We start from the raw sequence: 27,668 nt of genomic DNA on the forward strand, positions 1-27,668 counted from the left end.
GTCAAATGAGCCCATAAAGAGAGATGTCAAGAGCTGTAATGCTGATACCACTGCAGCAAATGACTCTCCATCCCGACACTTCAGGTTTTGTAATAAATAGTGCAGCTGGGCACCCTGGTAAAAGATTTACCTTCTACATTACTTTTATTACAGGTCAGTGCTCAAGAATGTAGGATGTTTGAAGCACACTTCTAGTTCAAGAGGAATTTGAACATAATTTTGTTCAGTTCTTCCAGACCCTGGGTATCTCCTCTTCCTCAGCTATTAATTAATTGGCAAGCATGGAGAGCTGACGCTTACCTGCTGCTCACTTGTTACTGAAAAATTTATAGAAAGTTCAGGTATTGTGCCTAATAGACCCGGGGTAGCACACTGTTTATTCTGCTTGTGTAAGGACCTTATATTTGACTCTGGTACTCAATTTCATCCTGAAAATAAGTCTTGCCAACGTAAACCTTCATCATAAGTGCTAAGGAGATGCTGGCATAGAGCTTCAGCTGAGTAAGAGTCAAACTAGAGTGAGAGGGAAATAAAATGCCTGTGGCAGAAATACATTTTATAGAAGGTGATATTGGTGGGTCAGATGATACTGCTTAATTGGTACAAAGTTCAGGAATGGAGACTCATGTGACAGGGCTTTGTTAAAAATGTTGTCTAAAAAGTATGTACACGATGGAGGTTTTGTAACCACTGCTTATTCTCTTATGAGATGTTCCAGAAAACTGTTGTAGGGAGAGGCAGTTGAGTGTAAAATAGAACCTTGGATTTGAAATCCTGGCTTTGGTGCTGCTTGGCTCTGGGTCCTTGGGCAACTACTTAACCTACCTGAACCTTTATTTCCTCATCTGGAGAAGTGTTTCTGGAATGGTAGAATAATGACCTCTAAAAATCCACTACTCCATATAAGCAAGGAGAATACTGGCAAAAATTGCCAAAAATCACCTTTTTCAGAGCTCTAGAAACTAAGCAAAGGATCGCAACAATCCAAGGAGTGTTTATTCAAGAACAGCTGAATCTTGATAGGAATAAGGCAGCATTTTAACTGGACCAATTTCCTTATGCTCTCTCCACATCTGTAGTAGCCTTGAACAACAACAGCCTTGCAACTACTATCTACCTCTGAGATCCAGCAGACTAGCAGATTTGGGTTTGCAGATTAGGGGTAGATAGGGTTTGTAGCTCCCCCAAAAGCCCCAGCCCCAGAGAACTGTCACTCTTTGAATCTCACTCTCTGGAAAGGCCGCATTCTCAGGGCTTGTCTTAACTTGACCAGCTCTGTATGAACAACTCTATCCCCAAGGTGTTAGTTGAAAAGAATCAGCAAAAATTGTTTAACATCATAGCTATCTAAGGCAGTCATACCAATTGAGGTTAACAAGAAGCTGACCAAAAAACCTGAAAAAGGAAAAAACTGGTGAAGATGTCCATAGAGAGCTTTGGAAAGCTACAGCGTATTACTGAAGACCTAAAAGTCCTTGCACATGTGCAGGGCAGTGTGCATGCCCAGGAGAGACCTGCCTGACCTTAAAGCTCTGCAAAAGCAGGAAGGAAGTGAAGGCCAAGGTAGAGTTGTGAATTGCTTTCCACAGCATTGAAGGTGTGCTCCAAATTTGATGAAAAACATTAATCTACATATCCAAGAGGCTCAGTGAACTCCAAGTAAGATAAGCTCAAAGAGATCATACCTAGACACATCACAGTCAATCTCTTGAAAGCATCAAGAAAAAAGTAACTCATCACATGCAAGGGATCTTCAATAAGATTAATGTCCCAAATTAAACCATGGAGGCTAGAAGGTGGTGGGATGATATATTTAAAGTGCTGAAAGGTAAAAAAAACCAAACAAGACAACAAACCTGTCAGATAAGAATTTGATATCTAGCAAAATTATCCTTCAGAAAATGAAGGAGAAATTAAGACATTCCCAGATCAACAACTGAATTTGTCCCAAGCAGACATGTTTTACAAGAAATACTAAAAATAATCCTTCGGGCTGAAATGAAAGGATACTAGATGGTAACTGGAACCCATAGGAAGAAATAAAGACTATATATGGGAATTATAAAAGACTGTATAAATGTACTTTTGTTTATAACTCTTTCGTTCTATATAATTTAAGAGACAATGCATCAAACAATGATTATTAAACTTTTGATAGGCTTATATTGTATAGAGATGTAATTTGCATGATAAATAATAGCACAAAGGAAGAGGAAAGGAAGTGTTTACTGGGGCAAAGTTTTTGTATACTATTGAAATTAATTTGGCATTATACAAACTAGGTTGTTTTAAGTTAAGATGCTAATTGTAATCTCCAGGGAAACCACTAAGAAAATAACTTTAAGAATTTAGTAAAGAAACAAGGGAATTAAAATGGTGTACTAGAAATTATTTAAAAGAGGGCAGTAATGGAAGAATAGGGAAACAGAAAAGATAAGACACACAGAAGACAAATAATAAAGTGGTAAACATAAGTCCTACATTATCAATAGTTACATTAAAGGTATATGGACTAAACATTTCTTTCAAAAGGTGGAAACTGCCAGAATGAATTTAAAAATATGATCTAACTGTATTCTAAGAGACACCTTAGATTTAAAAATACAAAATGGCTCATAATGAAAGAATGGAAAAAGATACACCAAGCAAAAAATAACCAGTTAAGAGCTAGAGTGGCTATACAAATAACAACCAAAATAGACTTTTTTTTTCTGTACTTAAGGGATCTTGTTTTATTTGATTAGAGAATGTCTTTAAAATCATATGCACTTTGTCAGTGCGTTTCTAGGAATGTCTGGCATGTTTATCGGTCAAATGCCTTGCAGATGGAAATGAAATTTTGTGAGGAATCTTCTGGATCAAATACGGATCTATTTTTACTTTAATAAAACTATTCAAAGCATAAATAAAATAGACTTTAAGATAAAAATTGTTACTGGAGACAAAAAAGGACATTTTATGATGATAAAAGGGTTAATCCATCAGAAAAGGTTAACAAATATAAACATATATGCACCTAACAACAGAGTCCCAAAAGACACAGAGAAAAAAAATGAACTGAAGAGAGAAACAGACAATTCAACAATAATAGTTGGAGACTTTAAATACCTCACTTTCAATAATGGGTAGAACAACTAGGCAGAAGATCAACAATGAAATAGAAGACTTAACTGATTAGATCTAATAGACAACTACAGAACACTCTATCCAACAGCAGAATACACATTCTTCTCATGTTCAAAGGGAACATTCTCCAGGATAGAGTATATGATAGGCAATAAAACAAACCTCAGTAAATTTAAAAGGACTGAAATCATACAAAGTAGGCTCTCTGATCACAATGGAATGAAATTATTTGCTCATTTATAAAATGTGACAATATTTACGTGTGAAGAAGATAAAAGAACCCAGATCTCAAGTGCCCAGCAAAGGGCCTAATAAATATATAATACATAATAACACATAACAAGACCATAATGCATGCATGTTTTTCTTTGCCTCATTGCTGGAGTGTGGTAAATGATGGGTTAACATCCTCCTTGAAAATCAAAAAAAAAAAAAATTTTAACTGCTTTGAGTTGGTGGCAGAATATAACCGATGGTGTCTTAGTACTGAGGAAATACAGTATCACAACCCTGATGCATCCGCCACCATTGTGGCAAAAAGCTGAATATAAGACTATCTTAGCAATTAAAAAAAAGGCAAATTTATAAATTATTTTGTTTGTAACCCAATAAAACAAGGTAAATGATTACTCATCTGTTTTTTCTTAATTAGAGGCCACTAGTGTATACTAATGTATTTGACTTTTTCATTCATTTCACAACAGAGAGGCAAGATCAGGCCGTATTTTCATGAATTAATACTTCTGATCAAGATATTAAGCTTGACTTTTTACCATTTTAGAACAGATCCTAGCTCCGATACAAAGCAGATTTTAGTGACAGAGTCTAAATGACCCCTGAAGCCTAAATATTTACTGTCTGTCTCTTTATAGAAAAAGTTTGCTGAACCCTAACCGAAGAATTGAATCATTCTTGGGTGGACCTGGTAGATGATATTCCATGAAAGACACTGAAAAAACATGCATCATCCTTTTATTTCCAAGTTTGCATAACTTTCTCCAACTGTTTTTATCTGTGTGCCCTCAACTCCTCCTCACTTAATGTTTGAGGCAATTCCCAGGTATTTATATATGATGTTGTAATGTGTATTTGCGTCTGTTTGCATTGTATTTTAAGACATACAATACTAATAATGATAGCACTTATTTTTGTTCATAAGTATGAAAACAACCACACTGTTAATTTTCTTTCCAATTCTATTGTGCAATTGGTAGACTTGCCAAATGTCCCCTGACTTAACGTTTAGAGCTTCCAGGAATCAGAAATTTGATTTTTTTTTTTCACCTAGGACAGGAGAGTAGAAATTTCACAGTTCTCCAGCATGTCCTCCCAACTTTTTTTCTCACTGACCAAACTCAAAAAGGAGGTAATGTCTAACTCAGAACTGCTAAGACTACTATTTTCAGGTTCCACAGTTCTTTAATCAGAGATGACTGGTTACTAATATACTAGTAGTGCTTAAAGAGTGTGAAATGGCTTCTTCTGAGATATTTTGCTGCTGCCACTTCTTTTCTCCTATCCTTATGTCAACAATTTCCCCAAACCCACTCCCACCTCACAACAGTGCCTTCTGAATGAGCTTATCTACTTTTACTTTTTTGTGACTAGATTTGTAAATTAAAATTTAAAAAGAGGGTAAAAGAGAAAGCTCGTATTTGTATGCCCCTTTTAGAAGAGTGTTGTCCTCCAGATCTGCATTCACACTTTCCAAAGATCTGTCCATGGCCCCCCTGGACCACCAAACTGATCAGGCCTGGTCCTTGCAAGGCAGTCAAGGTGCACCCTGCCTCCGTCTCATGCTCAGTCACTATCTGAATCTCCTGAAGGCAGCCTGAGTGGAATCAATAAAGCAAAGGAGGTTAGGTGGCTGGAAAATCTCGTCAAAAGTGAAAGACATGAGGCCAAAAAATGTAGGGAGATGTACTAAGAGAGCAGCAGTCTTTTCGGGGCTCTACTGATAGAAAAAGCAATTAAAAAGGCAGACTAATTGCTAGGATATCTAGTTCACTCTTTGGCCCATCATTAATTAAATGAAAAAACTGGGATGGCGACAAGTTTGAAGTATTTTTTAGATGGGGATTTTTAGATGAGGATGAGAATTTTTTTTAATTCTCATACTCACAATTTTAAAATTATGTTTCTACTCAGATATAAGCTAACACTCTCAAGCAACAGTCTTGGGAGCCAAAGAACCACTTGACTCTCCCAACAGTCATAAAGGTACAACATGGGATGGGCTTATCATTATTGAGAGCTTAAAGACCTTTTGTTTCCCCAGTCTAGAGTCACAGCCCCAATAGTCATAATTTTCCTGGCTTACTCATGATCATTTTAAGCTGCACAAAGAAACAAAACATAGGTGTGGAGGAGAACTCTTGCTAAGATACCATCACAGCCACATTAGAGTCTCTGCATTATTGCTATAAGTTTGTTTCCCCCATTCATTCACTCTACCAGGTTCCAAAAGGAGGATTATTTCCCAATTTACAAATGTACTTTCTCAATGCCATTTTCTTCTCTTAGTTGATATTTTTAATCACTTTACCCCAAATCCTCCAGAGCCAGGTTGTCTATACTTTGTTTCAGTTATCTGTTGCTGTATCATAAACTACCCAAATGTTAGTGGCTTGAAACCAAAACCATTTATTTGCTCATGTTTCTGTGGATCAGGAATTTGGGCAGGGCTCAGTGTGGATGGTTTTCCTCCCTGTCCTGTGATGTCTGTGAACTCAGCTGGAATGGCTTAAACAGCTGAGAAGTGGCTGGGCCTCACTTATGGTATCAGACCTCTAGAGACCTAGACTTGGAATTCTCAGAGTGTCATTTCTTCATTCTATTAATCAACGCAAGTCACAGGCCAGACCAATTCAAGGGATGGGGATACAAATACCACCTCTTGATAAGAAAAGGAGCATTTGCAAACCAACAGAGAAGGCATAGTTGGCAGCCAGCTTTGGTGACAGTCTACTACAGCTTTCAAGAGGTAATCTGATATGCTAAGCACTACTCGTGAGAGAATGCTAGAAGACTCCTCCATCTTCCACAGAGAAAAAAATGTCTCAAACAAATGTATCTAATCCAAAGACTGACCTTTCATTAGTTTTTGCTATTGAGTAGGGAGGAGGAGACACCATAAGCATTAGGGTAAACGTGAAGGTGAAAAGAGCTGGGTAGACTTTGCAATGAAATCATTTTTAATGTATTTTTTTTTAATCTAGTCTGCTCTTCTGAACTGAGCTTCAGGTGAGCTATAGTCTACTTTTTAGCTTTATTTTGTGAATCAATCCTTTGATTATTTTTAACATTGTGTCGGCGTTTTCTACATTACTTTAACTTGCTGGACTCTAGAAGTAAGCAGAATTAGCATTTTCTGGTGTCTTGTCCCACCTGTAAGGTAACTTTTCTCTATAAGATGGTACATTTTACTAACACTTTGTAATTTTTAAAAATGCTTAAATGACAAAGGGGAGTCTTGAGTCTTACTGTCTTCAGCAAGGATACTGGTCACTAGCCCTCTCACTTAAGAATACCTCTTTGGGGGCTTCCCTGGTGGCGCAGTGGTTGAGAGTCCGCCTGCTAATGCAGGGGACACCGATTTGAGCCCTGGTCTGGGAGGATCCCACATGCCGCGGAGCAACTAAGCCCATGAGCCACAACTACTGAGCCTGCGCATCTGGAGCCTGTGCTCCGCAGCAAGAAAGGCCGCGATAGTGAGGGGCCCGCGCACTGCAATGAAGAGTGGCCCCCACTTGCCACAACTAGAGAAAGCCCTCGCACAGAAACGAAGACCCAATACAGCCAAAAATAAATTAAATAAAAATAAATAAATAAATAAATAAGAAGACCCCAAGATCACTATATATATATATAAAAAGAATACTTCTTTGGCTAAAAGGGTCAATTCAACAAGAAGATATAACATTTGTAAATATTTATGCACACAACATAGGAGCACCTAAATGTACAAAGCAAATACTAACATACCTAATGGGCGAAACAGACAGCAATACAGTAATAGTAGGGGACTTTAATAACCCACATCAATAGAGAGATCACTAAGACAGAAAATCAATAAACATATGCCTTAAATGACACATTAGACAAGGTGGACGTAACAGACATATACAAAACATTCCATCCAACAGCAATAGAACATACGTTTTTTTCCAAGTGTGCATGGGACATTCTCCAGGATAGACCATGTGTTAAGCCACAAAAAAGCTTAACAAATTTAAGAAGACTGAAATCATATCAGGCATATTTTCTGACCACAGTGCTATGAAAATAGAAATCAATTACAAGAATAAAATTGGAAAATTCACAAATACGTGGCAATTAAACAAGCTACTGAAAAAATCAGTGGGTCCATAGAGAAATAAAAAAACCCTTGAGACAAGTGAAAATGGAAGTATAACACATGAAAACCTATGGGATGCAGCAAAAGCAGTTCTCAGAAGGAAGTTCATAGTGATAAATGTATACCTCATGAAACAAGAAAATCTCAAATAAACAATCTAACTTAATACCTCAGCGAATTAGAAAAGAACAAAAAAAGCCCAAAGTTAGTAGAAAGAAGGAAATAACAAAGGTCAGAGCAGAAATAAATAAAATAACAGACTAAGAATAGAAATGAAGTAATAGAATAGAAAATTTCAATGAAACCAAGAGCTGGTTCTCTGAAAGATAAAAATCAACAAACCTTTAGTGAGACTCATCAAAAGAAAAAGAGAGAGGGCTGAAAGAAATTAAAGAGGAGACATTACAACTGATGCCACAGAAATACAAAGGATCATGAGACTACTATGAACAATGATATGCCAACAAACTGAACAACGTAGAAGAAATGGATACATTCCTAGAAACATACAACCTTCCAAGACTGAATCATGAGGAAATAGGACGTCTGAACAGACCAATTCCTAGTAAGGAGACTAAATCAGTAAGACCTCCCAAGAAAAACAAAAGTCCAGGATCAGATGGCTTCACTGGTGAATTCTAACCAACTTTCAAAGAAGAATTAATACTAATCCTTCTCAAACTCTTCCCAAAAAAGAGGAGGGAACACTTCCAAACTCATTTTATGAGGCCAGTATTACCCTGATACCAAAACCAGATTAGGACATCACCAGGAAAGAAAATTATAGGCCAACATCCCTGATAAACATAGATGCAGAAATCCTCAACAAATTATTAGTAAACCAAATTCAACCATACATTATTAAAAGGATCATACATCATGATCAAGTGGAATTTATTCCAAGGTTGCAAGGATGGTTCAATATCCACAAAACAATGTGATACATCACAGTAACAAAATGAAAGATAAAAATTATATGATGATCTCAATAGATGCAGAAAAAGCATTTGACAAAATTCCAACATCCATTTATGATAAAAACCCTCAACAAAGTGGATACAGAGGGAATTTACCTGAATAGAGACCATATATAACAAGCCCATAACTAACATCATACTCAGTGGTGAAAAGCTGAAAACTTTTCCTCTAAGATTAGGAACAAGATGAGGATGCTCACTCTTGCCGCTTTTTATTTATTTATTTTATTTTATTATTATTATTTTTTTGTGGTACGCGGGCCTCTCACTGCTGTGGTCTCTCCCACTGCGGAGCACAGGCTCCGGACGCGCAGGCTCAGCGGCCATGGCTCACGGGCCCAGCCGCTCCACGGCATGTGGGATCTTCCTGGACTGGGGCATGAACCCGTGTCCCCTGCATCGGCAGGCGGACTCTCAACCACTGCGCCACCAGGGAAGCCCATCTTGCCACTTTTATTGAACATAGTGTTGGAAGTCATAACCAGAGAAATTAAGCAAGAGAAAGAAATAAAAGGCATCCAAATTGGAAAGAAAGAAGTAAGACTGTCACTATTTGCAAATCACATGATAGTATATGTTAAAAAAACCAAAACAAAACCCTAAAGACTTTCTACAAAACTGTTAGAACTAATAAATGAATTCAGTAAAGTTGCAAGATACAAAATTAGTACATTGAAATCTGTTCCATTTCTATACACTAATAACAGATTATCAGAAAGAGAAATTAAAGGAACAATCACATTTACAATTATATCAAAAAGAATAAAATTCCTAGGAATAAATTTAACCAAGCAGGTGAAAAACCTGTACACTGAAAACTATAAGACATTGATGAAAGATATTGAAGACACAAATAAATGGAAAGATATACTGTGCTGATGGACTGGAAGAATTAATATTGTTAAAATGTCCTTACTACCTAAAGCAATCTACAGATTCAATGCAATCCCTATCAAAACTCCAATGGCATTTTCCACAGAAATAGAGCAAACAATTCTAAAATTTATATGGAACCACAAAAACCCTGCATAGCCAAAGAAACATTGAGAAAGAAGAAAAAAGCTGTAAACATCATGTTCCTTGATTTCAAACTCTATTACAAAGCTCTAGTAATCAAAACAGTATGGTATTGGCATGAAAATAGACACACAGATCAGTGGAACAGAATAGAGAGCTCAGAAATAAACTCATGCATATACGGTCAATTAATTTGTAACAGAGGAGCCAAGAATATACATTGGGGAAAGGACACTCTTTTCAATAAATGGTGCATTGAAAACTGGACAGCCACATGCAAAAGAATGAAACTGGACCACTACTTACACCATAAACAATTAAAGACTTGAGTGTAAAGACCTGAAGCCATAAGGTTCCTAGAAGAAAACGTAGGTGGTAATAAGCTCTTTGACCTTGGTCTTGGCAAACATTTTTTGGATTTGGCACCCAAGGCAAAAATAAACAAGAGGGACTACATCAAACTAAAAAGCTTCTGCACAGCAAAGGAAACCATCAACAAAATGAAAAAGCAACCTACTAAATGGAGAACATATTTACAAATCGTAGACGTTTATCTGATAAATGGTTACTATCCAAAATATATAAAGAACTCATACAACTCAAAAAAAATCAATTAAAAAATGGGCAGAGGATCTGAATAGACATTTTTCCAACGAAGACATACAGCTGGCCAACAGGTACATGAAAAAAGGCTCAGCATCACTAATAACCAGTGAAATGCCAATCAAAACCATGAGACATCACCTCATGCCTCTCAGAAGGGTTATTATCAAAAAGACAAGAAATAATAAGTGTTAGCAGGATGTGGGGAAAAAGGTTGTTGGGAACGTAAATTGGTGCAGCAACTATGGAAAACAGTATGGAGATTTCTCAAAAAATTAAATAGAACTACCATATGATCCCACAGTTCCACTTCTGAGTATTTCTCCAAGGAAAATGAAAACACTAATTTAAAAAGTTATATGTACCCTCATGTTCACTGCAGCATTATTTACAGTAGCCCAGATATGGAAACAACCTAAATGTCCCTCAAAGGATGAATGGATGAAGAAACTGTGGTGTGTATGTATTTTTGTAGATAGATTGATGATAGGGATAGAGATGGAGCTATAATAGAATATTATTCAGCCATAAAAAAGAATGAAATCTTGCCATTTGTGACAACACGGGTGGACCTTCGGGGCATCACGCCAAGTCATTATGCTATGTCTTATGAAAGACAAATCTTGTATGATCTCACTTATATGTGGAACCTGAATGATTTTTAAAAAACCTAATTCATGGATACAGAGAACAGATTGGTGGTTGCTAGAGGCACAGGGTTGGGAAGTTGGTGAAATGGGTACAGAATTCCAGTTATAAAATCAATCAATCCTGGGGGTGTAATGTACAACATGGTGACTATACTATAATTGCATAGTATTTGCTAATGACACTGTAGTACGTACTTGAAAGTTGCTGAGAGAGTAAATCTTTAAAGTTCTGGGCTTCCCCGGTGGTGCAGTGGTTGAGAGTCCGCCTGCCGATGCAGGGGACACGGGTTCATGCCCCGGTCCGGGAAGATCCCACATGCCGCAGAGTGGCTGGGCCCGTGAGCCATGGCCGCTGAGCCTGCGCGTCCGGACCCTGTGGTCCGCAACGGGAGAGGCCACAACAGTGAGAGGCCCACGTACCGCAAAAAAAAATAAAAAAGTTCTCATCACAAGGAAAAAAAGTTAGTAATGCTGTATGGTGATGGATGTTCTCTAGACTTAATGTGATGGTCGTTTCACAATATGTACACACTGCATCGTTATGCTATACACCTGAAACTAATATAATGCTGTCAGTTGTCCTCAATAAATAAAAAGAATTACCTGTTGGGAGTAGTTCTTGGGAGTAATATCCACGGTAGTTCTAAAGGCACTGGTGAAATGTACAGCTCTTACTGCTGATTCCTGTGAAGATTTATAGTGTTGGCATCCATTCCCGTCTGATTTTGAATCTGTTCACAGTTGATGACTCCCCATGAGGCCATGACCCTCTCAACTCATTCCACTACCTGGTATGAAGACACTTCTTAGTGAATTAAACGAAATGACACAAAAAGGTTTTGCTAAAGGTGTCCTATATACATATGTATAATATTTTATTTTAAAGTGGCATTGAGCATATACATTTCTTTAGCTTTTTCCAGGGAACATTGCACCTAAGTTTCAAAACACACAAAATAGATCCCCTTTACTAAACGGTTTTCATTTTTGGGTTACAAAAGTCAAGGTTTCACAATCACAAAGCATAAAGGTACATGGTTCCGAAACCATTTTCAGGCAGATTCCTCTCATTCACTGTACGTAGGGTATTTTCTTGGAAACCCAGACCATGATACATTCCTTACAAATGATCTCCACTGTGGACCTCCCTGGGTTTCCGAAAGAAACAAAGAAAGTGGAGGCAAAACAGGAGTAATAGAGTAACCTCAGGACACCCCAAACACAAAATACTATGGAAGACTGGAAGAGTGGAGGACACGAGATTCTCCTTCAAGTACATCACAGTAGAAAACAATACATTTAAAGCCTCATTTGGTCACTGTCTACCTGGGCGCTACATAAACAAAACATCTAAGACGCAAAGGCAAAATTAAAGCTATTTACACAAATCATGTGGATTACAAAGAGCAGCACTCCCTGGACTGACACTCAAACCACAAAGAGCCACCACGGTACTTACAGAAGAGGCAGGTGGGGCTGCTCATGTAGTGTCCCTTGAAAAATCCCAGTGTATGCACATAAGTCACATCACCCAACACAGAACCAAAGTACACTTGGGGGGCTTATGGTGCGCAGGCTGTGACATGTCTCTGCAACTGAAAGTCTTCAAAAATCCAAGTTCCTAATGTAAAATTCTGTCCAGTGGCCAGACACTGTTTTAGTATTTTCTTAGATCCGCTACCTTTTAGGGTCAGCCTGGTGGGTTTTTGCATAGATAGTGACTCTCACTGCTTTCTTCATGTGTCCCAATAGCACGAACTTACCAAAAATAGAATCTCATTAAAGTTTAACATGTTCAGTCTGAAAACAGTGGAGCTGCTGGGCTGCTTAAGGAAAGGTAAGATCCTCAGACTGTGGTGGAAAGAAAACCACTGCTACTCGTGGCCTTGTAAATAAAGTTGATTGGCAGATGAGGAAGGAGGTTAGACCAGAGTCGTAAAGATGTGAGAGATTTTTTTCCAAGTGTTGCCACGCTAGTGCTCTTGGTGAACTGAAAACCCTGCCCGAATGACCAAGATCTGAGGCCAACTCTGGATACGGGGACTCTCATCCTTGCCCACCAGTATCTACTGACAGCTGTGATTCTTTCCAAGAAGTAAATGAATACTTAGAAGAGCACAAAAAGAATGAGCACAGCTGACCTCATGCAGCCTCATGGAGGTAAATTGCTAGGGATTAAAAAATTAAATACCCCAAATTCCCCAAAACTGTAAACTGTGGAAAATAACAAATTCCCACTTTGGGGGCTCTGTCCTATTAGACAGCTGAGTACTTGGCCTAGCCCGACTTTCACTTCTCTGTTCCCTCTGTAAGAACAGCAGTTAGGCAAGCTCAACCACAGGAGAACACACCCTCCAGTTTTCTGGGTCTGGTACTGCTCCGATTTCAGGTTTTGAGAGAACACAGGTTTGCCTGTTGCCTGACAAAATGCCACAGTGTGGATGGAGTGCAAGTTTGCTCTCTTTAAGGAAAAGAGTGTCACCAAATATTCTGAAGAGCAAGTGCCAGTCCAGCAAAGAGATTTAGAACTGAGAGAGGCTTTCATTTAAGGAAGTGGCCACACCCCTCCCCCCCCAGATAACCGTAAAGACTTGACTAGGAAATCGAAAGCTTTTTATTAAATAAGACTTCCTTTGAGGCTACTAGGGCAAGCAGACTTGACTGTAAGTCAGAGACGCAAGATCACAGAACCACGTATAAATATGTTCTGCAGAATTTTGAGTGTGTTGCCTTTTGACCTTTCCAGGAATGCTCCAAGGGGGAAAAATGAGGCTAAAACTGAGTAAGCTCAATTCACAGAGCAATATCGGTGCTGGGCAGACCTGCCACGGGCATTAACATCATTTTTTTTCCACATTTGATTTATTTATCTCATTTGTGGTTTTTCCCTCCAATCCCCCAAACTGACAACATGGCTTCAGCTTGCTACTAAGATCTTTCCACCCAAGGGGGCTTATGAGGAGAATTCCTGGACACCTTTCTAACTAAATCCAGTAGGACTAAATACTCAAAACTTTAGGATAAATTGAATCAGGGGCTTCCAGAGTTTTTGCTGAGACATGCCTTGGCAGGAAATGAATTGGAGAATTGAGTCCAGGCTGTCATGACATCTCTATGATATGCACATGCAAACTCTGACTCTGGTGCCTTGAGTAAAACCAGAGAAGCTCAAGGTAGGGCCCAGATAGAAGCCCAGGAAATAAAAGAAGTGAAAGGCAGTGGAAACACGGGGGAGAGGTGACTGCTTGTGAGGACAGCCTCCCAAAGAAGGCAGCTCAGAGCCCTCCATGTACAACTTCTCATTTCCGAATTTGTACGTGGTTCTGAGAGTCAGGGCAGCAACAGAAAGCGGACCACGCTGTTGTAGGATGCCTGCCTGTTTCCCCAGAGCATCTCGTTCTGCTAGGGCAGCAAATGGTTTACCACAGACTTCTCCCCACAGAGACGCTGGGGGTGGCTAAGATTTCCTGAAGGAGGAGGGAAGCCGTCAGATGACGATGACTCCCGACAAGGGACCAGTGAGTCCAGTTCTTCCCAAACAACATTTTGGCAAACACTCGGTGGGTGAATTCCCACCATACTTCACCTGCCAGACCAGCGGTTGTCTCCACACTGTGGGACGAATACATTCCGAAGCAGGAAGGCTCCAGGACATTCCTAAGAAAATAGCTACATTCCAAGAACGTAAGCGCAGGCGACCCACTACCCAGAGGAAAGGTTCCTGTCCTCCCCTCTGCGGAAGGGACTGAACAAACAGGAGAAGTGGAACTGGCTCTCCAGCCTTCTGGGGGGAATCACACCAATGACCTCTGTCTTTAATGGGGTGGGAAGCACGTCTTATTACAAAAAGTAGTCAAGATGGTGACGCTACCACAGGAGGTCTGCAGGGAGAAGACTCGGTGATTGGACACTGCTCTATAAGGTCCCCCATGCCCAGAAGCGGTCTGCCTAAAAGTGATTTCTAAAAATCTATTTTGCGAGTCCTCCCGGCCGAGATGCACCAGGGAAGTCTGATGCGCTGGCTGCCGCTGCTCTTGCGAGGAACACCCAGAGGTGGAGTGACAGTAGGAGCAGGGGTCTCGGTACCTGGGGGGCTGGGACATGATTCCGTGGAGAAGGAACAGAGGGTCCAGCCTGAGAATGACCAGTCAGCCTGATTCAAATTCACTTTTATCAAACGGCCACTCCGAGCGGGCCTTGCCCAGATATGATGGGGAGGCAGAGACAGCGCTTGACAGAACTCTGCTCCTTAACATGTTATTTGGAGGGGGCTTGGAGACGGTCCTGGTCCACGGAACCTGGATCCAGATGGAGGAGTGGTCCTCAGATGGGGTGTGGTGAACTGACTGATACAAGGAACCTCTTAACCTGCTCGCTTCAACTCTGCTTTGTGTCTGTCCCTATGGCACAGCGGGTGGGGGAGGGCCAACCGTTCCAGAAACGAAATCCAGACTCTCCCAGAGAGACCTCACCCACACCAGGGGGGGCCCTTGAAGATGACAGAGGAACTGTGGGTCCAGAGAAACACCCATATTTCCACAAAAACACACTGATTTGGTGAGAAAATGCAACTCAGGGAAAAACTGTTACATAACAAAGACTGAACTCCATCAGCCAGGGCACCGCTCCAGATGGCGGCCTGGGTGGTGTGGGCTACGGGATATGGGGACAGTCTGGGCTGGACTTGGACACACAGATTCCTCGACAGGGGCCTGGAAAGTCCCAGACCTGTTCTATGGAAGGAAAACAATTAAGATTCAAGGAACATCAAAAAAAAAAAAAAATTCCCTGCCACACCCCACTGGCACCAAAAAATAGTAAAGAGAGAGAGAGAGAGACACACACACACACACACACACACACACACACACACACACACAGTGTTCCCTGAAATAAATCTCAGGCTTACTAGAAGATGGGCGCTTCCATCTTCTGAGGCATGATCCCCAACTCTCCAATGCAGCACTTTTAACCCGTAGGGAAGTTGGCAGCTTGGCAGGCGGAAGAGTCTTCTGCCAGTGACACCCGCAAAGGGCTGCCCCAGCTACTCTGGATAAAATAAATATGATGGATGTGCCCCCAAATGGGCAATGGCCGCCTAGGAGGCCTATGAAAGGAACCGACAGAAACACAGCACTCAGTCGTAGCCTTTATGTTTTGCTCTTGTTGAGTATCCAGACCTGTTACTAAAGAGGAAACTGAAGCCCGAGGGTCCTCCTGGAGCTCAGCCAGAGGCCTTTCAGCAGCAAGCTTCCCACCTGGGCAGGGAAGAGGTGGCATCATCTGGAACTCTGCTGGGGCACTTCCCAGCCCCGCCCTGCCCAGAGGCATCCCAGCTTTCTTCCCTTCTGTCCTTCTAAAACCCTGGGCTGTTTTCATGACAGTTTGTTTCCATGTATTAAAGGAATGACATATACAGAGATGTCATCTCCTGAGCCCAGTCGGTCATTGGATATCCGCCATCCTCTGTCCTTCAGGACGCCACGGGCACGCATCACCAGGTCCTGAGCCGCCAGTGTGTACCTGTACAGGGAGAGGCAGGAATGAGACTGTCAGTGTGGCATCAAGCAGAATCGGGGGTCAGGCGAGGCTGGGAAGGAGGCATCACTACAGCTGTATGGACTGTTTTCAAACACCCTTAAAGTCACAAAAACCTAGGCCATCTTTCTCCCAAATGTGTGATGTCTAACGTGAGACTACTAGTTAGGTGGTAGATGGACAAGATTCGACACACAATAAATAACCTCCTAAATTGTTCTGCTTTTCAGTCCTCTTTTGAGAATTTTGATGTCAACAAAAGAGTCCCAGTTTTGTGCTGGTGTATCTTTAACACATATCTGCTCAGGCTCAGAGCTTTCTACAGCAAACAGTGTGTAGCTAAAAAAGTATATGGGAAAAGTAAGAACTTTTGTTTCCAATGTTTATTTTTAGAGCCACATTGCTTTTAGGACAAAGGATCGTCATTTTCCACTTATGGTAGGGGTAAATCTCCTTTTTAAATAGTTTTTAAAAAGTGAGTTGATTTAAAGAAAAATGTTAATGATAGCGCAGGTAGCAAAGGAGCATAGTAAAAATGCAAAGGTTTCATTGGTACATGACTGGGAAACCTCGGTGTGGTCAAGCTGTACCATCCACCGTCATCAATGCCACACTCTTCTCTCTTCACCACTGTAAGTACAGTGAGGGATCCCCAAGAATTTGAAAATAAGATTGCTCACTGAGACTTAGAGCATAAACTCAAAGAAGAATTAAAGACTATGCCATAAATGGATGGAAAGCATTAAAATCTAGAAAAAGACTAATGTGGGAGGTGATTTGGGTGTATGTAGCCTAGGTTAGCCTGGAGGCCTAAAACAAAGAGACAAAAACATTGGCAGGTGTCTGTCCAAATACAGATTGAGGCAGAGGGAGTCTTATCCAACAGATTTCAAAGAAATTTAGTTCCACTGGTAGGACCATATTTAGTGAGGATGGATGACTGTTAGCTTCTGCCATAGAATATACAGTTTCCCTTGATTTTGATTTCATGTTCACCATATAACCTTCTAATTATGATCTGCCTCCCTGTGTGGCCTGCCGACAGAGAAAGAGTGAGCTAGTCATTTGCACTTTAAGAACGTCAGTCCTATTTCTCCATATAAACGTCAACTGGCATTTCTTCAGTTTGCAGATCAATCATGAAAGCTTGGTTAAGGTGAGCCCAGCTCTGATAATGAATCTGTTCTTTGTGTGTTGATTAAACCAGTTTCTGAACCTAAGAAGCTAAAAGCCAGCCTCTGGTAAATCACCAAGATAATAAATGTCACCCTGTAAGGAAGGCCTCTTGGAAGCCAGCCTGTGGACCTTAAACAACAGACCACCCTGATGTTACTGTGGCCTTTCCCTGCTTGGAATGTCACTCGGCCTTGCCTTCAGAACTGTGAGTTATGGAATTCAGAACACCAGAAGCCTCTTGCATTTCTTCTGTTAAAACCCCTTATGGATTAAGCGACTCTCACGTTAAGAGAGACCTGCATCTAGCCCCATTGTTACATTACTTAAGAACAAGGTCTGTAGCAAATAATCTCAGGATTGTCAAGATTCCAGGCTGTGGAGTCTCTGAGACTCAAGTCTACTCAGACAGCCCAGGCAGAGAGAGGTGTAGCACACACTAAAGGTGGCAGAGAGAGGCTATTTTAGTTAATACAAAATAAGTGACTTTCCTCCTAGAGGATGGGTGGTAGGTGAGTAGGAGAGACACCTTCTTTTTCTATCCTTATTGAGAGAATTATCAGTTTTGAGGCAGAAGTATCTCCAGTTACACTTGAGGGAAGGGGCCACCAGTTAGCCTTCTGAGGATTGTCTTCCTACTGGGATCACGGAATAAACAGAAAGGACTCCAAAGAGGGCTTTGGCTAAAGAGGCAAATACATGCCCCCTTATCCACATACTGCCACTCATATACTGTATTCAGAAGAGCTCTCAGATGCTCACCCCAGGTTACTCTTGGGTTTATACTGAATTGTATGTCTGAGATAAAACCTCACAGGGAAAGGCTACCATCAACATCAGTTGATGTTTATTACCCTAGTGACTGACCAAGGTCTAGACCTTAGCCTTTCAAGTTCAGAAAGCTGGCTGAGGCAATATACTAGTTCGTAGATTCAGCTGTCAGGGCTGAACACACCTTAACTCAGCTCATGAGCAAACTAGACACAGAAGATTATGGCAAGTAAGAGAAAAGATGGCTGGCAGCAAAAGGAAGTTACTTAAAAATGTTAAAAAAAAACAGATGAAGGAAGTCAGGACTGGTCTCTGTAGTAAATCACAGGTCCCGCGGTCATGGGGCAACGGCTGAGATCAGAACAAGGTTAAATGAAAGGTTAAATGAACAGGATTTCCCTGGTGGTGCAGTGGTTAAGAATCTGCCTGCCAATGCAGGGGACATGGGTCCAATCCCTGGTCCAGGAAGATCCCACATGCCACGGAGCAACGAAGCCCGTGCACCACAACTACTGAGCCTGTGCTCTAAAGCCCGCGAGCCACAACTACTGAGCCTGCACTCTGAAGCCCGTGAACCACAACTACTGAAGCCGGTGCGTCTAGAGCCCGTGCTCCGCAACGAGAGAAACATGCGCACCACGACGAAGAGTAGCCCCCGTTCACTGCAACTAGAGAAAGCCTGCACACAGCAGCGAAGATCCAACGCTGCCACAAATAAGTTAATTAAATAAATTAATTTTTTAAAAAAGTCTACGAACAATAAATGCTGAAGAGTGTGTGGAGAAAGGGAACCCACCTACACTGTTGGTGGGAATGCAAATTGGTATAGCCACTACGGAGAACAGGATGGAGGTTCCTTAAAAAAACTGAAAATAGAGCTACCACATGATCCGGCAATCCCACTCCTGGGCATATGTCCAGAAAAGATGAAAACTCTAGTTTGAAAAGATACATGCATCCCAGTGTTCACAGCAGTCTATTTACAATAGACAAGACGTGGAAACAACCCAAGTGCCCATTAACAGATGAATGGATAAAAAAGACGTGGGGTGTGTGCGTGTTTGTGTGTGTGTGTACACACACACAACAGACCATTACTCAGCCATAAAAAAGAATGAAATATTGCCATTTGCAGCAACATGGATGAACCTAGGGAATATCATACTAAATAAAGTCAGGCAGAGAAAGAAAAATATTATATCACTTATATGTGGAATCCAAAAAATAATACAAATGAATCTAGTTACAAAACAGAAACAGACTCACAGACATAGAAAACAAACTTATGGTTATTACCAAAAGGGAAGGGGGGGAGGGGATAAATTAGGAGTATGGGATTAACAGATACATACTACTATATATAAAATAGATAAACAACAAGGATTTACTGTGTAGCACAGGGAACTATATTCAGTATCTTGTAATAACCCATAATGGAAAAGATTCTGAAAAAAATACATTTAAAACTGAATCGCTTTGCTGTACACCTGAAACTAACACAATATTATAAATCAAGTATACTTCAGTTAAAAAAAGTTAAAATCAAAACAGTGCCTACCTCATTTTATTTAAGTCACATAAGAGCATCATCCATAGTTAAAGGCAAGAGACCATCCTGATATTGCTATTGCTGGAGACTTTGGGTATTGAAAAAATGGTCAAAATTAGCTTTGGTATTTTAAAAAGCGGCATTAGGTCACCTAGAAAAGATGGTTACCCAGGAAACCCAAGGGCTCTAGAAAATTAAGGTTTTCTTCTCAAAACTGGTTATTGCCTGTGCCAAGATAACGTCCCTTGAGCCTGCATTTCTCTCTGTCATCCATTCTGTCTTCCCTTAGGTGAACTCTCAAGAGAGAGAAGACCCATTTTTGCTTCCTCCATTTCTTACTTCCCTTTTTCTTCCTTCATTTCTTACCAGTAGGCCCAATACCCTGCTAATCCAGCCTCCTACACTTCTCCGTGCTCATTCCACTTGACCTTTCTCCAGCACAGACACCGTACTTCTGGCCATCTTCTTTATTCTTGACATCTCCTGTCTTTTCTTCTGAGTTCTCCTTTTTGTTTGCAGAGGTGGGAGGTGTTGAGGTTGGCTTGCCCACCACACCACGGCACACTCCAAGTTCTCCTATGTCTGGGCTTCCATGACACGTGGCACAGCTCTTCTTACTTTCCTTGGTAGGCCCCAGTTAGGACTCAGGAAGAGTCAATAAATGTTAACTTACTTTCACTGCCAAGGTGGGACTTTCTCATCTAGCATCCTTAGTTAATGCTGTCCCCAGTCTCTTAAGTAGGAAATCGTAGTCGTTTTCAGTGCTACCTTCTCAACCTGATATTCGCCAATGATAAATTCCACAAGGCACTGTAGGACTTCTAAACTTTGTATTATTTAAAGTGTATTTCATTATTGGTAGATGGCTAATTAAAATAAAATCTCACCTTTATAGTTACTAAGATGCACGTTAAACCTGTTGTAAAAACCGCTATTCTGAATTTATTTTTGCCACCGTTCACACATACATACATAAAATTTATTTAGTATTTTCTCTTTTTCTTTCCTTTGATTTCTGTCAGGTTGTTTGCTTTCTTGAATACCTTTTTCCTCTCTCTACTAGTTGAGGACTGATTATTTCTGTTGTCTTAGCAGCTATGCTTAAGTTTTTAATATATGTCAATCAATATTTGTGTCCTCCTCCAGAAAATAAAAAGATATTAGAATGCCTTCTTTCATCTGTAATGTTATTGCCTAGTATTTTAATTTTGCCTTGTTTTTAAACTCCTGTTAAGTCATTATTATAATGTATATAAACCAACATAGTAACTTCTTTGCTTTTCGAAGTCCATTCCTTTCTTCTGGACTTGATTTCCTTCTGTTGAAGTACATTTTTAGTAATGCTTTTAACAGTGGTCTGTGAGGGATAAACTCACCAAGTTTTGGGGCCACAAAAATCTTTATTTTTGCCTTTAATCTTGGATCATAGCTTTATCAGGTATAGAATTCTAGACTGACTTATTTTACCTTAGCAGTTTGGATATAATATTTCATCTTTTCTGACCTCTCTTGTTGAGAAGTCTGTCTTGTTTCATTTTTTTAAAATAAATTTATTTATTTGATTTATTTATTATTTTTGGCTGCTTTGGGTCTGCTGCTGTGCACGGGCCTTCTCTAGTTGCGGCGAGTGGGGTCTACTCTTCGTTGCAGTGCACGGGCTTCTCATTGCAGTGGCTTCTCTTGCTACGGAGCACGGGCTCTAGGCACGTGGGCTGCCATAGTTGTGGCGTGCAGGCTTCAGTAGTTGTGGCTCACAGGCTCTAGAGTGCAGGCTCAGCAGTTGGCAGTGCCCAGACTTAGTTGCTCCGCGGCATCTTCCCGGACCAGGGCTCAAACCCGTGTCCCCTGCATTGGCAGGCGGATTCTTAACCACTGCACCACCAGGGAAGCCGTTGTTTCATTTTTTTATAAGTAAACGTCTTTTCTCATTGGTAGCTTATTAAATTGTTATTGTTGATATTTTGTCGTTGATGGTATGAAGTTCCACTGAGACATAATAATGAGGATTTCTTTTTATTTATCATGGTTGGAAATTAGTTTTACTCCTTCAAACTGAGAAGATATTTCTGATTCTGGAAAATTTTCAACCATGAACTTTTTGAATGCTGACTCCCCTCTATTTTTTATGTTTTCTCCATAATTTTATATTTTCTCCTGTTAGATCCTTCTCATTTTACCTTCCAGATTTCAACCTCTTTCCTGTTTTTTTAAAATCTCTTGGTAATATCTTTCAGTTCACTAATTCATACTTTAGCAGTTTACTATTCTCTCCACTCAGCGAGTTACTTTATTTCAATGACATATTTTTCACCATTGCAAATTTCTATTTGGTTCTTTTCCAAATCCGTCTCTTCTTACCTTATGGTTCTATTTGTACATGTTTAAAGTTTCTTTCATCCTGTTCTGTTAGGTTTTCTTTGGGGGGACAGAGGGAAGGCTCTGTTGTATCTAGTTATCCTTTCTCATGGTAGGTCTGAAGGTAAGATAGGAGCCTCTCTTCAGTAGGGCTGTTTACCGTGTGCCTTGGGTTATCTACAGAGATTTTTAAATGTGCCTTTACTGGGGGACGTTATGGGTTCTTCCAGTTCTAGAACATGTTTTAGGTGCGATTCTTGGCTTAGGATCCCCACACCCTACGTGTGGTGTGAGGTTTAGCCTCACACTTTCCTGTGTGGCGGGCCTACCCACCCCCCTCCTCACAGAACCTCAGTTTCACCAGGTTCTTGCCATCATCCACGTCCTGCAGGAAGGATGCCCCAACCTGAGCGGGAAGCTTAGGGAGAACGCCTTGGACCATTGCTTCCAACACTGTGGCCAGGAGCCAGATTCCTCCACCTGACTTCTCTTTGCGAGGCTTCCCTGGCGAATGCGAATGCGACGTCCCCCCTGTGGAAGAGCAGTCTGCACGGACAACTGAACGGCACTGCTTAGATGCTGCCTGCAGTAACGGAACAGTGCAGCTGAACTCTAGGGCTGGTTTCCTTCACGCTACAGGAGACACAGTATTGAAATGAAGTCACAAATGGTGTTTAGGTAAAATGAGGCCACTTGTGGGGATCCTTCCTCATAAGCTGATCACCTCAACACAACCCCAGGCACCTAGTTCTTAGGAGAAGGTTTCTTTTGCCCCAGCTCCAATCTCAGCCAGGCTGATGGACACTTTAGAACTCATGAGCATCCTTAGTCAAGCGCCATCTGCCCCAGGCAGGAAACCACCTTTAAGGTTGCTTTATATCAAGACTGGTACCTGAGGAAAAGAAGAGACATTTCCTCTGGAGGGAAAGGACTGCTTCTCCTCTCCCCCATTTCATTCTCCTGCAATTTCTACCTGACAAGGGCTGTCTGGTTTGGTAACAAAAAAGACTGCTTCATGTGGCAGTAAGACAGGAGGGTTCTACTGAGTTTGGTGCTGAGGCTGAACACAAAGGCACACATGCCAGAGACTGAAGGGCGCAGGAGGCAGCGGGAGAGAATTTGAGTCAAAACATGAAATACAAATAAATACAGAACATACAGGGGAGCAGCAGAGAAGAGCATGGTGTAGCTGATGATAGCGAAAGGGTCGTGGATTCCGTTACACCCCGGCCGAGTGACAAGGGGCCGAGGAGCGCCGTGATTCTGGAAGCTGGATGTGGGGCGGCAGCAGGGCCCGGCCTGAGGGCCTCACGCGGAAGGCTTGGTCAGACCGCATCCGGGAAGTAGTACGGGAGTAGCTGGGGTACTCACCCCTCCTAACGAAGAGTCTCCCAGGGAGACCAGTTTTGTACTTTGAGAGCATTTTTCTTCTCTGGCTGAAGCTTTCCATATCGATCGGCCGAGCTCTGCTGAAAGGGGCGGCGGTCGGGAGGGGTCTGACTTGGCAGGCGCACAGGGCCTGGCGCAGAGGCTTCCTCGGGCCGAGCCAGAGGGAGCAGAGGAGGGACAGTAGGGGAGAGAAGAAAAGCAGAAAAGGAAGAGGGGCTGAAGGACCATGGGAAGGCCAGAGGCTCTTTTCACAACCACTGATGCTAAAGTCAGGGTGGAAGGAGGCCAGAGGGCCAATCCTCCATCGTCTCTGTCGTCCTTGCCACCTCTGGGCACTTCTTAGCTCTTTCACCTCTTCAGTGGGGTGTACGAAGGGTCCCGGGTGTGGGCTGGGTTGCCACGGGTCCCAGCCTGGCTGCACGACCGCCCACATCGGGGGCGCTGGGGAAAAACTCCTTAGCCTCTCAAATCTGGAATAATGCTAGTGCATGCCTCAAAGGTCCTGCCGGGGTAAACAGAACCTTCCTAAAGCATTTCCCTCATTAGACATAAAAGGCCTCTCTCCCCCACCAAGAGTTTTGCCCGCAGTCATCCACCTTTTGTAGAGTCTCTTCCCACAAGACCACATCTGAATCAGCAGATTGGAGTGTCAAAAATAAGTCCGTTTCAGGCCTCAGGCTGTAAACTGGCCTTAAAGCCAACAGTTCTAGTTGGGCAGGAACTTCTATTTGCCATTTGGATGGTACAGACAGGGTCTTAACAAGAGGGAGGGTAGGTGGCAGGAACTGGGGAATTAATGGGTTCCGAATATTTGCATATAAAAGGCAGCTTCCATCTGCTGAGGCCCCGTAGTAATAGAGTATGATGGGAACAGGAGAGGAATCCTCTTTGCATTCTGAGCAGGCCTCTGAGATTTAAGAGGTAGAAAAGCTCTCCCAAGCTTGGGAACATTGGCAGGGATCTATGGTAACGGGGTAGGTGGGGTGAGGGCGGGTGACTTGGAGGGAGCTCTTTGTTGTGCTCAGAACCAGGCAACTTGTCCTGGGAGGAGGCCCGCCTCAGGCTCACTGCTGGGGGCTGAGCCACATGTGTCCCTTGTCTGGCTCTGAAGCCACTGAAGGTGCTCACACCAGCTTCTGTCCCGCCTGGAGTGTGGGGACTTCACTCAGGCGGAGCACCCTGAGACACAGGAACAGCGACAGCCGCTGCCCACAACACTGTCCCTGTGTCCCCTGGGGGGGTGTGTGTCAGCAGGTGCAAGGCCACGGACTAGGGAGAGCTCACCACCCCCATGGGAGATGGCGAGAACACCCACCAGGCCTCGTCCACCTCTCTGCCCCAGCACCAGCTTCCTGGTTTCTCAAGGTGGTGTGAGTTTTAGTTCAAATCCCAAACAGCAACATTTCGATAGGAGGGGGCATATCAGACTATTTCCTTCTGCATCGTCCCTGGGAAGCCCTTTAAAATGCCCCGATGGGGGCTCCCCTGGTGGCGCAGTGGTTAAGAATCTGCTTGCCAGTGCAGGGGACATGGGTTCGATCCCTGGTCTGGGAAGATCCCACATGCCGAGGAGCAGCTAAGCCCATGCGCCACAACTACTGAGCCTGCGCTCTAGGGCCTGCGAACCACAACTACTGAGCCTGCGTGCCACAACTACTGAAGCCCGCGCGCCTAGAGCCGATGCTCCACAACGAGAAGCCGTGCACCACAATGAAGAGTAGCCCCTCTCGCCACAACTAGAAAACACCCGCGTGCAGCAATGAAGACCCAACACAGCCATAAATAAATAAAATGAAATAAATAAAATGCCCTTATGTTCCAACTAAGTGGCCACACAGCTCTGCTCCAATGGCCATATCAACGGCACTGAGGAAGGAAAGGTGGGCCTGGCAGTGGGCAGTTCAGAGGCTGTCAAGGGCAGGATGGTGGGCTGACGTCCACATTCCCACGGATCTGAATATGCTCAACATTGCAAAAGAAACAAAAATGCAGATTTTATCTAGTCTTCAACATGAGATAAAACACTCACCAATTTGTTCTTAAAACCTGTAACTGATGTGAGGTTGGGGCCGGCGATGGGAGGAACCCTTCCTTTTTACATTTGAGGCATAGTTTTTCAAAACCATATGACAGGGCTTCCCTGGTGGCGCAATGGTTGAGAGTCCGCCTGCCGATGCAGGGGACACGGGTTCGTGCCCCGGTCCGGGAAGATCCCACATGCCGCGGAGCGGCTGGGCCCGTGAGCCATGGCCGCTGAGGCTGCGCGTCCGGAGCCTGTGCTCCGCAACGGGAGAGGCCACAGCAGTGAGAGGCCCGCGTACCGCAAAAAAAAAAAAAAAAAAAAACAAAACCATATGGCAGTGGGAGAAGTTAGTTCAGCCAACTCACAGAAACATCTCATAAAAAGAACCTTTGTCTTTTGCCAAAATGGTTCATATTATCAAGGTAATACAAACTAGCATTTAATACCTGCATTAATATCCTGCTGTCAGTTTTGGTGGGTGTTTTACTGTTAACTTTCTACTGATTAATCTCTTCCTCATCAACGTGGCACACACAGTTATCAGAGCCAAGGACAGCATGGATATGAAGAACATCTGAAGCGTGACCATCAAGAGGGCTTCTCTTATTAGGGAGATGCTGTCTGGAGTTTACAGTATGTTGGTACTTACAGATTTAATACCCCTTCATAAGCCCCCAGAGTGACATGGCAGGGGCACTGAAGGTCATTTGGTCCAAGTTACCAAGATGAGGTTTCCACAGACAGGTTCTGGGAAATGAAGGACTGGGCAAAAAAATCCTTGCTAAGTCTTGCCTGGGCATTTGGAATGTAAATCCATGACACGTTTTCATGTGTTCTTTGGCCCGAGGTCCACTCAGCTTTGCCCACACCTATCTCCGTTAGTAATATTAACAATTTATTCCTTTCTAACATTACTAAGCATCTTCTTTGCATATTTACGTACTTGCCTCCATTTTGAATATTCTTTCTGGGAGACCTGCCACTAAACCTCCAGCCTTACAGAGGAGATAATCAGTCCGAGATATCTTGCCTCAGAAGACCCCTTCCACGCCTCTCTCTGAGCACCCTTTCCAAATTTTGCAGGATGTTTAGGCCTCCTAAGAGAATCTTACTGGAATTAGTAAAGAGAATGACAGGTTGTGTAGCCCAACCCCCGTGAATTCCAACCACGCCAGGGCCTGAAAATGTGAACTTGGTATATTTCCTATCAACGGTTCATTTCATGACCCCACAAAGGATGCACGGAGCTGCCAGCTCTGCTACACTTCAGGGCACAATCCAGTAAAAAGAAAAGAAAGAAAAAGGGCAACTGCACTCATGTTCTGGCCTGTCCACAAGGCCTCCTTTTAATTTTCTGGTTCCTTTCTCGAGACAGTTCAGAACAGCAAAAGGACTTAATAAGATACGCTGGGGTCAGGAAGGTCATATAGCTCATTTTTACCCCACCTCTGCCAGAGAGGATGGTGTGAGGGTCAGAACTTCGCAAACATCTCTCTCTCTTAATCACCTCTTCCCTCACAGTGCATCCTGGAGGGGGAGATGGTACTTTAAATTTTTTATTGGCAAGGATGTCATCAGAGGAAGACAGTGCCAGCAATCTGTCAAGAATGGCTGCCACGAAGAGGAGAAGAAAAAGAAAAAGCCTACACACAACATGAACAAAGCCAAATGATCAAATGGCAAAGCCTTCAAGTCCTTCCTGTCACAGGACTAATGCCCTGCCTCCTTCTGTCCTGCTGAATTTCTAAACAAAACAAAACTCAAAGTAAAACAGGCCCATTCAAAACGTCAAATGAAGAAACATTTTGTTGTTCTTGTTGCTTTGTTGCCCTTCCTATCTCTCAGGAGGCCCACCTTGTAGAGTGCAACTTCCCTTTCTCATTTTCCATCAAACGATCAGCCAGCCTGGTCAGACCCCTCAGGTCTGGACCCAGAAACCCTCTATTCCCACCACTCACATGACTAAATAGGCAAACCTGTGGTCCTGGGCTACATCTGGGGAGAAATGTATCCTTCTGGCTGAGTAAGAGCTCACAGAGCCACGGGAAGGGTATGATAGCGGGTCTTTCTTCATCACAGAAATTATGACCTAGGCTAAAAGTTATTAGGACGACTTCCACTCCTATTTCTACTTTGCATG

General features: G+C 42.4%; 2 protein-coding genes across 9 annotated transcripts in view; one reads left to right on the forward strand and one right to left on the reverse strand.

Annotated features, from left to right (window-relative positions):
• Positions 1-27,668, forward strand: part of MON2 (MON2 regulator of endosome-to-Golgi trafficking) — a 200,508-nt gene that overhangs the window by 153,936 nt on the left and 18,904 nt on the right. For 3 of the 8 annotated variants that reach the window (XM_089919982.1, XM_089919988.1, XM_089919987.1), the window contains one exon: positions 1-27,668. This exon is cut by the window's right edge and continues 13,460 nt beyond it. The exons of 2 other annotated variants lie outside the window; for them this stretch is intronic. The gene's annotated coding sequence lies outside the window, so the exon portion shown is untranslated. 3 more of the 8 variants (XM_089919984.1, XM_089919983.1, XM_089919985.1) reach the window with 2 other exon arrangements.
• The window catches only part of PPM1H (protein phosphatase, Mg2+/Mn2+ dependent 1H), a 260,953-nt gene continuing 246,858 nt past the window's right edge, over positions 13,574-27,668 (reverse strand). The window contains exon 10 of the mRNA XM_022571638.3: positions 13,574-16,253. Within this exon, the coding sequence (XP_022427346.1) occupies positions 16,106-16,253 (148 nt within the window). The 3' untranslated portion in view covers positions 13,574-16,105. The remainder of the gene's footprint in view (positions 16,254-27,668) is intronic.

This window comes from Delphinapterus leucas, chromosome 11 (genome assembly GCF_059928025.1).
Source record: "Delphinapterus leucas isolate spDelLeu-1000000601 "Yukka" chromosome 11, BTC_Dleu_Yukka2, whole genome shotgun sequence".
In the NCBI taxonomy this organism is placed as follows: domain Eukaryota; kingdom Metazoa; phylum Chordata; class Mammalia; order Artiodactyla; family Monodontidae; genus Delphinapterus; species Delphinapterus leucas.